General features: G+C 36.1%; 1 protein-coding gene across 14 annotated transcripts in view; it reads right to left on the reverse strand.

The window, feature by feature from the left end:
* Col25a1 (collagen type XXV alpha 1 chain) overlaps nt 1-13,567 on the reverse strand; it is a 469,539-nt gene that overhangs the window by 118,922 nt on the left and 337,050 nt on the right. For 10 of the 14 annotated variants that reach the window (XM_048813730.1, XM_048813728.1, XM_048813727.1 and 7 more), the window contains exons 8-10: nt 5,460-5,531; nt 4,663-4,770; nt 3,408-3,443 (exon numbers count right to left, since the gene is read on the reverse strand). In XM_048813730.1, the coding sequence (XP_048669687.1) occupies nt 3,408-3,443; nt 4,663-4,770; nt 5,460-5,531 (216 nt within the window). Of the gene's footprint in view, nt 1-3,407; nt 3,444-4,662; nt 4,771-5,459; nt 5,532-6,287; nt 6,348-13,567 lie in introns of all 14 variants that reach the window. The other 4 variants (XM_048813731.1, XM_048813724.1, XM_015484631.2 and 1 more) reach the window with 1 other exon arrangement.

A 13,567-nucleotide genomic window follows, 5' to 3' on the forward strand; every position in this document is an offset into this window, starting at 1 on the left:
AGCACCACATACAAACAAAGATGTTGTGTCCACTGAAAAATAAATAAATAAATATTAAAAAAAAAAAAAAAAAAAAAAACTACAAAAAACTGCTCTATCAATTACACTATGTGATATGCTGTAACTAAGTTGATAGCTATTGAGTCGTTCTCACCCCTTACATTTCATATAGCAGTCTTTCTGCAGGCTGAGTTCTATCACTGGACATTTGTTTTAGCATTAATACTTCTTTTTATGGATTTTCTGTAGTTCATAAAACATTTCATATAAGTATTTCACTTGCTTCTTACCATAATCTAGTGAGATAAATAGATTAGGAATTATTGCCTACACTTTATAGATCAGTAAAAAAGATCATAGACCATACTATATCTCTAAGTGGTTCCAAGTCCAGAATTACAGGTACGGCGTACTTTTCACCATATCAGACTGCTAGTTAAAACACATGTGCACACAAATATATGTATACACACCCAGACTTCAAAATATTGGAAAGAAAATTTCTGAAGAAATTTTTCTCCTCATGAAAATTACAATTATATGTCTAGTATTCTCTTCTCTATGAGATGAATTAAAATATACAGGTACTATTCAAGTTAACAAGGAGAATTGTGATTTTTTAAAAAATGAGAGATTTTTAAATCAGAGAAACATTTATGTTAAACAAATATAAACTATAAAAATTCAATTTGCTGGAAAGTGGAATAAGGGGGTTATACTACTTTACAAAAAGACTTTAAATAGGGTAGCTTTAAATAGTAAAATTTCCCAGCACATTTAAAATATGGTGATTTTTGAAAATCTGATTCATATGAAACTTTACAGGGATACATCTGCTATATAAATCCATGCATGTTCACCTGTAATTTACTCTAGAGAGAACAACTGAGTGATAATAATAATAACATGCTCACATAGTTCTTCATTATATATTTTAAAGTGCTTTCCTCTAATTTATTGCATTTGTCTTTTATAGCAGGCAGAAAGGATATTATCCTTTCTTTACAGATGAGAAATTGAGAGGTTAAGTAACTTGCCCAAGGTCAGACAGACATTCATTCATCTACTGCTCTGAGTGATGGAGTTTTAACGGGGTAGTCAAGGCAGGAAGGTTCCTCCTCCTCCCTTTTTAACCAGCTGTGAAGGCTATTAAAAGAGGTGGATGATCTCACAAACATAATGTTGAATGAAAGAAGCCAGACACAACTGTGTACATACTGTATGATGCAATTAATATATAATTCAAATGCAGGCAAGACTAATCTATGGCGACAGAAGTCAGAATGGTGGTTACCTTTGGGATGGGGACTGGGAGGTAGAGCAGGGCTTATGATGATATTCTAGTAATTGATCTGGTTTGTACGTAGTTTCATGTACTTTTGAAAATATATTGAGATGGACACTATGATGTGTCTACTTTTCCTATTATAGAACTTTCACTTAAGAAAAAGGATTTTCTATCTTGAAATGCAGTAATTTTTAAATGAACTTTAGAAGATCACTGCATACACCCTTCCTTGGGATATTTTGATTTCAATTAAGTTTCTTAGAGTCATTTAAAAAATAAGAACATGAACTGAATCTGAAAAATTTAAAGAGAAGAAAAAGTTTATAGAAAAAATAACCAGTAGTATCTGTAATGAGAAAGTTTTTATCTGAAATAGGAAATCTAAGTACCCTAAGATATTAACACAGTTCATTTAGGGCTGGGTTAAACATTTATATTTAATGATATCTGTCTGAGAATTGAGTGTATTTCAGTGGTAGGGTTCATGTTCAGCATACAGGAACCTGTGTTTTATCCCTAGCACCAAAAATCCAAGAAACAAGGAATTGTAGAAAAATGGGATTATGTTGTTATTCATATAGTAGTACATCCTTGAGAGCATATATAATTCAAGAAAGATAAGAATATTGTTTTTAAGAAATATCCATTTTATTCTAGGATATTGCATATTGTGATGCAGGGCTGGGCATCAGGAAAGCCAGTCAGTGCCAATGATAATTTCTGGGTAGGCTAGAAACAATCCAAACTCTTGAGGTTGTGATGTAAGAATGGATGGGAAAAATATGTTTTGACCATTTTTTCCAGAATAAAAATCATAGATTCAATTGCTTAAAGCAATTCCAAATTTTATATCATATGGTCTTGCAAGAATCCTTCACACTGTGACTCCATAACATAGCTGCTGATGCTACACTTCTATGTAGTTATCACTAGTGACAGATGTGATTTTTCATTTCTTTTTCTTTCATTTTATTTGCTTTTTTTTTAAAATACATAATGGCACCAAAAATAATCTGTATCAAATATCTACCTTGATATTTTAGGTCAAGAATGGAATTTCCAGGCAGCGGGTGCGATTTGATCCTAGGGTGCTTTCATTTCATCAGAGCTCTTGCTCACAAAGGCAGCTGAGTGGGTGTGCTGCTCCCAGGGAGAGTGCTGTTGAAAGCTCTGAGGGGGAAGCCTTTGACCTTCCACATTCCCATGCTGGCTTCCATTCCCCACACACTGTTGTTCTCCAGTGCATTAGTTTTACAAGGGCCTAGCTAAGGATTTTTTAAAATAAATTTTATACGCTGATTACCTGTACACTATGAGCCCCCCATCATATAGCTTGGACCCTATCAAGCTTATTATGATCACCTGCCAGCTCCTGGTGCGGTTTCTGGGTCTACCCATTCTGCAGCTGGGATGGGTACCTGTTGTCCTTTGACATTGGGGTAACTAGAGCATCAACCGCCTTTCCCCATAGTGTTCAAACTGTAAAGTGGGCTAGAAGAGCAGCTTGAAAGACAGAGTCAGGGAGAGGTGGCTGAAGGCATTTCACTCTTCAAGGATCAGCAAGCTGACCTGAATTTTCTACTGGCAAAGAATAAACAACTCATGAGGAACTGGGTTCCACGTGTCCATACAAGTCCATGTGAGATCACTGCATGACCTGTCTTAAAATGAGAGATTTTTTAAAATGTCTTAAAATGTTTCTCTCTGTGTAGAGCTTTTCAGCAACAGAAACACTCCTTGAAGTACTGTCAAGGTTTGCTACCCTAATTCACCATCACACCTGATCCCTTTGAATACATGTTTCTATTTAAACTAAACAGCATACTCTTGAATTTATCTCCCTTACAACAGAGCTGCTTCAATTGCCTTCTCCCTTGACCTTCTGCAGCATCTTTCTGCCACTTTCCCCACCTGGAATCTTCTTTTTCTCCAGCATAATTTCTGTAGAGGTGTTGAGATCCTTAGCATGCAGCAGATAGACCATATAGCTTTTAACTTTTATGAATTTTCCCTTTCTGCTCATTTAACGGATGTATTTGTCATATAAACTTGGCCATAGATTTTAATAACCTGGATTTCCATTATTTTTATATAGAATAAAATAAATCGAGATACTTGCCATCAAGCCTTGTTCTCCTGGTTTTCCTGGTTCACCCTTCCAAAAAAAAAGTGATAATTTTATTAATATGTAAACATTAAAAAACAATTTCAATAATTTTTCTTTCTTTTCCTCAATACTTTCTGGGCACATGAATGTCAAGTACATTTTTCAGATTAAATAGAGGAATCTAAACATAGCACACTTAAAAGAACTGATATTTTTCTTCAAAATAATTTTATGGACATCTTTGAAATTAAAAATTTAGTCTGGATCATCATGACCTCTTATGATGACAAAAATTGATAATATGGTTTCTTCTTTTTGAGAATCTGAACATGTGTGTGTTTGTATAATATATATATATACACACACACACACACACACACACAGTTGCTCTTAGTGCAGGAATTAAACCACAAAATGATTAGAGATTGATTTTAAATTTTGGTCCTCTTGAATTAATGATGGTTGAAGTTAAAGAAATACATTAAATAAAATTTAATTTGGCAATAAATCTTAATTTCTAGTCCTAAAGCCATAATATTAATTTCACATTTTTAATGTTTTCCATATATTTCCTTACATGGCTGGGTTGCCTCTATCAAACCATATCGTTGATCTAGCCTGTACTTTGACATTATTGAAACTTGCTTAATCTTACTAAGTATTGAAATCACTTTTAAATGATTTCTATTAATAAACTTTACATACAAAGGACAACTAGGGTATTAAGATCATTAAACACTGATGTTTGAACAATAAATTGTGCTATTCTTTTTGGCATTATTTTTTGATCAAGTTATTTATAAGAGATTAAGTATTAATTTACATCCTTTATTTTCCATACATTGTATGGGGCTTTATTGTGTATGCAATTGAGCCTTTGGGAAATGTTATTAATCCAGCACTTAAATTTTTTCAACTAAGCTCCCACCTAAGCCAATGCATTGGTTGACGTACCCTATGGTAGGCAGGATACTTGTAAGATGGGGCATCTCTGGTCATGAACATCTTGAGGCTTACCTGAAAACCAGTTTAGCTGCTGTCTCCAAGTCTCTGTGGTGTACACGGATTCCAGGTGGATTGGGTAGTAAAGTGGACTGTTGCTGGGAGGGCCCTTCAAACCCTGGGAACCCTCCTGTCATCCCACTTTCCTCAAACCCCTCCACACACTTCACTCCCTGGTCCCACAGCCCCACCCTGCTCCTTCGGAGTTCTCAGCCCTTAACACAAAACAAAACCTTTGAGAACACTGATCCAGAAGGCAACTCACAGGTACTCCTGGCATTCCACGGGGGCCATCTTTCCCTGTGTCCCCAGGTGGCCCTCGTGGGCCTGGAGGGCCTGGGGGTCCTGGAGGCCCTGCCTGACCTTGGTCACCCTGGAAAGAAGAAGGGAACAGACCAACAATAACCATCAAATTTGAACACCCAAGTCTTCTTTTCAACACTTTGTACACTTTTCAACAATTTGTATCATCCACATTTACACAATGAAAAGAACCAGAAACACGGAGCCTGTAGGCAATTTACCTGCCAGCAGGGAGCCAATAAATATTCACACTGGATGAGCTGAGTAGATAATATTAAAATCAAAGTAGCTCAGAAACCAGCAGCACAGCTCTAAGAGTGTTATGCAATCACTATATTCAGAGCTTATATAACTCTATCTATGGCAATGCTATATCAGTTATATTCACTATACATGGCTTCATTTACAGTTTGACAAATATTTTTTCATAATCTACAAAATTAAGCATATGAGGTTCTTGTATACTATGTAATACTTTATAAATTACCAAAGGTAGAGAACTTTAGAAACTGCATCTCTTACTGGTTACAATTTAAGTTTGTTTTTTTTTTTAATTAATCAAAAATTAGGCAGGCTACGTCTTTTAATTTTGGTACTTGTATATACATTTCAAATGGAGCTCACTAAACATAATTTCGTTCTAGGATAAAGGCCACCCTCCAATCATGCCCCACCCACAAGAGATAAATGGTAAAGCAAAACACAGAGCAATATACGAATGTAAAGAAGAAACGAGACTCCAGCAAGAAGCAGCACTACCTTAATCAGGCGGCGTTTAATGAGCTGCTGATCAGCAGAGAGAAACCCATGATTGATTTTAGGAAACACCATCTGATCAGTCAGGTGAGGTCAAAGGTTGAAGTTCAGAGATGAGAGAGTTGAAGAATAGGCATCAGAAGGCCCCAAGAAAGAAATAAAGATATACACATTAGATTTATAATGACCATGGAACAAAACGGAACTGGCACTTGTGTCTGCCACCAGACCTTCTCGCTCGTCTTAAAAAACATATAACCCTGAAATGGGATGGTGAGGCCATATTTTTAGTTAGAAGTGAATCCTTTTTGTATTAGTGTTGGGTCTTTTTTTTTGTGTGTAGCCCATTCCGAGATGGAGGTGAGCTGGATTGGGGGGAGAGCTGCATTCTGAGCAGAAAGTCTACAGAGGAAGCACCAGTTCCATTTTCATCAGACTTGTCAACCAGCATAAGGCAGCAAGAACCTGATAGCAATTTCTTTGATGCCCAAAGTCTAAAGTACTTTGAATTACTTAAGTAGCTGGGAAATATCATAGAGCATTAGGATACATGCAACTCAAACCAGGGAGGTGTGGCATGGTCCTAGCTCACGATGCCCACCTCTCTACACTGATCTGTTTGATAAAACATCCTTCTCTGAGTTTGCTCAGGATACAGCCCTTTAATATATATCTGACCTCACTGAGGCAGGTGACGTTCCAGATGCTCAACACTAGTCACTTGCAGTTAGGATGACAGGGAGCACCTGGGTTGGGCAGGCCAATCAAATGGTTCTTGCTGACTCTTATGCTGATTGCGGTTCTGAGCAGACATAAGTGTCAACCACAAACCTTGACGGTGAGGATCTGATTACTGTGCAGGGCAGCAACTGTGGGGAAGCCTGGCAGGCCCTATGGACACAGCACAGCACCAAAACAACACGACACAGTACGTCACACAGACATTTCACTGGTGGACAAACAAAACAAGCACGTACCTAATGTCTAACTAACTCCCTGGCTCAGGTCTTACGAACACCATCAACAGAATTAGACACATCAGTTCCCAAGTGACCAGCCATTCCTTAAAGCATGGTGTGTGGGACTGAGAACCCTAAGGGCCTCTTGGGGCAGGCACAATGGGATCTGTACCTATGCCTGTGTAGTTTCCTGTTCTTAACATTTCTGGAATCTTCCTCATGAAATGTTAGTACAAAATGGAAATAACTATAGACACTGTTATGAAAACAACACTGTAAATCTCCTCTATCGATACTCTGTTTACAACTCCAGACGTACAATACATGTATTAATTCTTTTTTTGGACAAGAACAGTGAACAGAATTTTGCTGTCAGAACAGGGGTATTCCTAAGAATAAACATAGTGCATCACATAAAATATAGTCTTGCCACCCACATATCAAAGTTTCTCTCTCCAATCATATGATGAATCTCAGGTCTCCTGTTTTAGGAATTTCCGCAGAGGTGGGAGATGGAAATCTGTCTCTTATAACATGTGCATTTCATGTCAGGGGGATTTATAGTCACACTCTGCAGTAATCACTTCTGTCACGTAACTTTTCCAAAAGAACTTGACAGTTCACACAACCCCTTAAAGCAGAAAAGTGGCTTGAAATTCCTTTACCAAGGAGAATGAGGGAGAGATGTTTTTCAGACACATGTACTTCAATAACATGTACTAATTCTTCCACAAAGGCATTATCCATTGGTTAAGTTGAAAAGAGAAATTTTGCCTTTGCTCCATTTCTTTTCTAACAACATGTGAAACTGGAGTCTTTTATTCCAATTTAAAAATATAAAAAACAACAGAACATGTTTACCATACAAATAAACAAGCACCACAGTGACACATGGCCTCAAGTTTCTGTGAGCTTTCCTTCTTCCCACCCAATTCTAGTTTGAGGATACTTTTAGGAATGACCAGAAAGTTTCTAGGTTTATAATTTGATAACTTTTATGGACATTTTCCTATTTTGCCCATGTTAGGGATATGTTTTTCTTTTTAAGAGACCCAATAAAATCAGGTTTGTAGTATGAAGACATTTCTTCAGCCCTAATATCTTTGGTTCTCATTCTTTAGCACTATGACTTCTCAGGAAGCAAAGCAGAGGAAACCTCATCCCTTTTGCCAAATCCATCCTGATAAGGCTATTAAGTGGCTGGGTAGTTTTGAGATGACCTGTGTCCTCTTTTTCTTCTCTCCAAGTAAAAGTCCTTTAAACATAGACTCTGCACAAACTCAGAAATGCTACAAGTTGGAAAACAGATGTGTACAATTTGCTTTTGTTTTACTATGGAATACGAGTTTAAAATGTTATTAGATGGTAATGTGCCAGCATCTTTCCATCTGTGACTCATTAGCCCAATATTACACAGTCAAAATTTTATATATAAACCTCATATTTATGTAACAAAGAACAAAAACAGATACAAACAAGAAGTCTATGAGGGATCAGAATCTTGATTAGTGGTGATAAATCATAATGTCACTTAAAAAACAGGATTATCTAACAGAATAATTTTAAATTAAAAACCTTTTAACAGCACACATGGCAGGCCTTAAAAATGTTTTGAAATTTGAATGTATAGATAAGTCACCTCTTGTACTTATATTTGAGCATGACCAGCTTTCAGTGTGATCATATTTTCAAAATGCTCAACAAAAGATTACTAAGTTTTAGAACTTCTTGGTTTGAGTTCTAGTTTTTGAGATCTAAAGAGGAAAGGGGACAGGTAATTCTCACTTCAGATAGCTCCTTTTCCTCTAACAGGAAATCTCTACTTGAGGAAGCTGATCTTCTATTCCCCAATCATCTTAACTGTGAACATGCTACCAATTAGGTAGCAAAGTAAAAAGAGGGCATAAGAAGAGTTTCTTAAATTCCAACATAAAAACCTTGTTCTGGGATGCAATATTCTAAGACCCTGGGCTTTTCAAACATGATAAAAGTAACCCTCCAGGTAAGCCAATGCCCTGGTATTTAAAGACAAGAATAAATATGGTATATTTTCTAGAAAGTCATTTTTAATTAATGGTGATCATTTAAACATCTTTTTAATGTAAAACAAACAATAGTATATTCTGGGGGGAATAATGCAATACTGTGTGAATTTTAAAGTATTTTTACCATTTAATGGTGGTGATAAATTCCATTTCAAAGAAGTTATCTCTAGATGCTGGGTAGACACCAATTCTCTGCTTCCCGCAGGCACTGGTTTGAAAAGCTCTGGTGCTGAATCTTGAGGACCTATTTACCTTGTGGCCATAACTGCCAGGCTTCCTAGCTATTCATACAGGAAATACACTTTTCATTAACTATGCCATTTTTTTCCCACAGTATCATTAGTCATAGTCTTTTCTAAATAAATGGAACGGACATATTTCACTTGGTTTTACATCTCAGAAAGCTTGCCTGGTACACAGATGGCTTGAGTGGGTGTGGGGAAAAAAACATGTCTCCAGAAAAACATGAAGCATCCAGGAATAAGCTGAAATACTGAAATAATTTGTACATATTTTCATCCCCAAAATATTTTGAATTTTTAAGAAACTAGATGTACAAGAGCATAATACATAATACCTTATACAACTCACATTCTCTAGTAGGAACATAAAAATTCAAGACATGTTCATGAATCTTCATGACATTCTGTGTAGCAGTAACCATCTCTGGACCAATATTTTGTCATCGACACAGGAGGGGCTTTGTCCCCCTTCATTACCCTATAGAAGGAAAGAGGAATGTGTACCCCAAAGAGAGGTTGAACAAATAAATTATCTGTAAGAAATGCTTCTAACTATTTAGAGGTCTTAAATTCAAGATGTGATTGTCACTTTTATGGTATACTCAGTAATGATGAGTGTTATATGATTGCATTATGGTGAGAAAATTTCGTGTTCTGTCAAAAGTATTCCACAAGGCAACGATAGCGCCAGAAATGTAATCCCAGACTTCTAATTCCAGATTTTGTCTTTACGCAATTTATGTGTTTATGATAATTTCTTTCTACTTGTTTTAGAGTTTAAATGTTAGAAAGCTTACAAATTGACTAACACTCAACAATATTGAAGAAGTATTTGCTGAGTGCCTTCTGTGCAGCATTCACTATGCGAGGCGTTAGGGATTGAATGGCAAGCAGGATCTCAAGCTCACAGTTAACAGCTAGGGAGGAAATAAACAAGCAGAATCCACATTGGATGGTAAGTATTGTGATGACTGTGCTTGATGAAATGGAGTAGTTACAAAGAAAACAAAATGTGCACCTAACACCGCCTCTGGGGAGCCATAGGGGACTTCCTAAGCCAGGTGAATGAGCTGCGGAAGGTTGGTAGAGCAAGAGTAAATCTGAAGTCAGACTTCAGGAAGATGCTCCAATAGTAGTGGTACTATATCCCAGAACTAGAGGAGGGATGAATCAATAGTTATTAAAGAAACAGAATCTGCAGGAATTGTAACTTTTTAAAAACATATGGGAGAATTTTGAGAGCAGGTCTCTCAAAATGGTCCTAGGTCTCTAGTCTGAGCAAGAAAGATGGTAGAGAAAATTCTAAAACAGAGTGGGTTTTTGAGACAGGCGATGTATTCAGTTAGGAAATCCGCTGAATTTGAGCCAAGGCCAGTCAAGGGTGACAGTTGGATTTGCACATAAAAGAAGAGAGTTGAGAATCAGGAGTCAAACTGCCATATGAAGTCATCTAAGGGGGCTGCAAAGAGAACAGACCTAAGACAGACTTCTCGGAAAGACTTGGATTTATGGCATGAGTAGAGAAAGAGGCAACTACAAAGAGAATCCATAGGAAGTAGGTGGGTTGTTATAGAAGCAGGAGAAAGGTTAACTCCCTTCACAAAAATTCTAGATAGGCAAATAACTGAAAATGACAGACACACATACTTGTTTAGTACATAATTAATTATGTTGTATACATGCATATAAATATCCAATAGTGGGACTAGGCTATGGATGGCCAATGTCATTGACATGAATACTCTTTGATAAGTATAAGGGAGTGCACCTGAGATTGCAGGGGTATAGAGAAGAAATTAATTACAAAGGCCAACAAAACTCAACAGCAACTCATATTAGAAGAAAACAATATGTGCTATCTGTTATATTGAGAAGTGGAAATCTCTGAATTTCTCCATAACTTACACTATCATGACCCTTTTTGCTGAAAATATATCATGCATTACAACATAACCATTAAGTGGGCATGTGTGCAGCATAAATAAAGATAAATATTCCTAGAAACTGATAAAATGATTTCTAGCTAAGAGAGACCAGATGGGGAAATATTATAATAGAATTCAAAAATTTTTTAGGTAAAAGAATAACTTTAACAGCAGGAACTGTTAGGAGACTAAATAAAGAAAGACGACATTAGGAGAAAGAAATTTGCTGCTAAATCATTCCATATTGCAATAAATGGTATCATCTCTCTGTCTGAAAAGAAATATCAACTATACAAAGCTAAGTGGCCAAAAGAATCCTATGAACAACCAAATAACATGAGGATTGGAGACTGTGAAAATCAGCTTATCAGTGACAAAGACTGACTTACGGAAGTATTAATTTTGGAAAGAGTTAGGCTTCTACTATTGAATATAAAATTTCATCTGGTTCACAAAATTAGTTTTCTTTATTGATACTCTAAGTCCCATTCTATTATGTTCAATCATAAATGTTAATCCTAGTCATTTCAGTAATTACCTTTTTAATAAATCTGAATTTCACAAAGTATTTAAAAGAGAAAGAACAATGCAATCTCTATATTGACAAATGTTAGTAAATGCTATACCTACTAAAATGTTAAGTAAGTAAAGACAAACTACAAAATACTGGCACACAATCACAAGTGTGGCAGATAAATTCCAAATGCAAATGCAAAGTGAAAAAAATTGCCCAAACTATACTTCCAGGTTAAAAGGCTTTATGTATATATGACCTTTTAAGGGATTCCAAGGTTGTTGAAAAGGAGTCTCTAATGACATACAGCTAAGAAAGACCAATAAAAGATGAACTCCATGAAAAGAGAAAATAAAATTTCTACAAATTTTATTAATATAAACTTTGTTATTGTTGGATCAGAGGTAGTCTTTCTAAATGCACATCCAGAGAATAGTTCTATCTTAGGATTTCAAAATAATAATAAAATTACAAATAATAACAATAATGATGAGGATGATGATAATAACTATGGCTAGCATGCATATGATACTTATGCCAGGTAAGATTTGGAGAGCTTCATAAATACTAATTCTTCTACTCATCACATTGATCTTTTGACGGGATGAGGGATTTGAGGCAGAAAGAGGTTAAGAGTTTTGTCTGCCTAACTCTAAGTATCTGGACCAAGATGCACATACTAGCCATTGCTCCAGACTATGGTCTCTGAACTTCATTCCCACTCATTCACTTAATCAAGAAAAGTTTAGTAATATCCTACTATAAGTAAGGGAATGTTTTGAACATTGAGCTTAGAGAGGTGAAAAAGATAGGCTTATCCAGGTATCATGGAGTTTAGAGCACAACCCAAAGAGGTAGACATTGAACAAGCAATTTCAGATGTGCCCAGGATTTCTTTCCATATGGTTATTATTCGTGATTCTTTTCCTCTTGCATTTTCTATTTCCTTTACCCCCCCACCTCCATTGATCAAGCTCTTAGTTGCCCTCCACTTACTGCTTCAGGTGAGGCATGAGGAAACAGATTAGAAAATAAATCTTCTCTACTAACATTTCTAGATATCAAAAATATCTAGAAAGATAGTCTAAACTGGAAGAGGAGATCATCTGTGATCCCCAATAGTAAAGGAGACCCATGCCCGGCTATGCAGCAGCACTTCCAGAAACTTCCAAGTGGACAGGACCACAGGCAGCTTTGCAAAAGACTCCCTTTCATGTACCAACATTTCCTGAATGCAAGACCCTTTAACAAGTACAGCAAACAAACAAACAAAAAACTGTAGGAGTTAGTCTAGTGTAAAAGGGAAAAGTATCATATAAACATTAATTCAAATGAAAAATATACTAAACTCACGGTCTACTTAGAGGGACAGGTGGTACCTAAGCACATTCTGTCTGGGGAAGGAGTAAGGTGCCCTAAAGATGGAATTTGAGGTAGGTGAGGAAGGATGCATAAGTTGGTATATGAAGTGGAGTGCAGATTAGGGTCCACTGGAAGGAGCTATCCCAGTCTGAACAAAGAGGTGAAGGCATATACGAATGCCAGGAAGGTGAATTTGGTTGGGACTAAAGCATACATTTCTTACAGAAAAGTATGGAAAAGTTGATACTATATAGATGTTGGAAGTCTTAAAAAAATGTTTAAAGGGGGCGACCACAAAATTTTTTTTATTTTTCCCAGTGAAGATACCATACTATATGTGGGTTTAAAGAAAACAACCCTGGCAAAGTTAGGAAGAACAGATTAAAACCAAGTTATAGTCCATGATTCCCAAAATCCAAAGTCCCAGGAGATAACATATTTTTTCACAAGTTTAAAGTTTTTTCTAAAGTTTCGGCAAACTTGTGTGATGCCAAACACTTAGTTGAGCAGATGTGAGGCTATTTATGGTTCCTAATAATCCTTCTTAGTGTAACTATGCATATGTTGCACTGCAGAATTTGATGTTTTGATTACAGGGTATCCCAGGTCTTTTTAAGGGTGTCAGACAATATGTAGCACATGAGCCACAGACAATCCCTAATCCCTGAAGTTCTGAAGCACATCTTATGCTGAGGGTTTCAAGAAGGGATGGTGAGTCTAGTCCAAAATTCATGACAAAATCCATTTACCAGAAAGAACAATTATAGAAAAGTAGGACACTTTACACTTAAGGCAATGAATTTTATTTCAAATGATAAATTTGACTATAAAATTCCCCAGACTATTTAGGCTAATCTGGGAAATGCACAGCCTAAATAGATGATATGAATTATGTAATTTGTGCAAGTTTGTAGCAATTAAAAAATTTTTTTAAAATGTTTATGTATGAATAAAAACTAGCCTGATCAATTATTATCTGGTATATATCTTTTACATCTAGTATATATCTTTAATTACTTGCTTTCATGAAAAAAACCCACATATTTCATAAAAAAATAAACTCA

Source organism: Marmota marmota, unplaced genomic scaffold, assembly GCF_001458135.2.
Source record: "Marmota marmota marmota unplaced genomic scaffold, marMar, whole genome shotgun sequence".
Classification (NCBI taxonomy): Eukaryota; Metazoa; Chordata; class Mammalia; order Rodentia; family Sciuridae; genus Marmota; species Marmota marmota.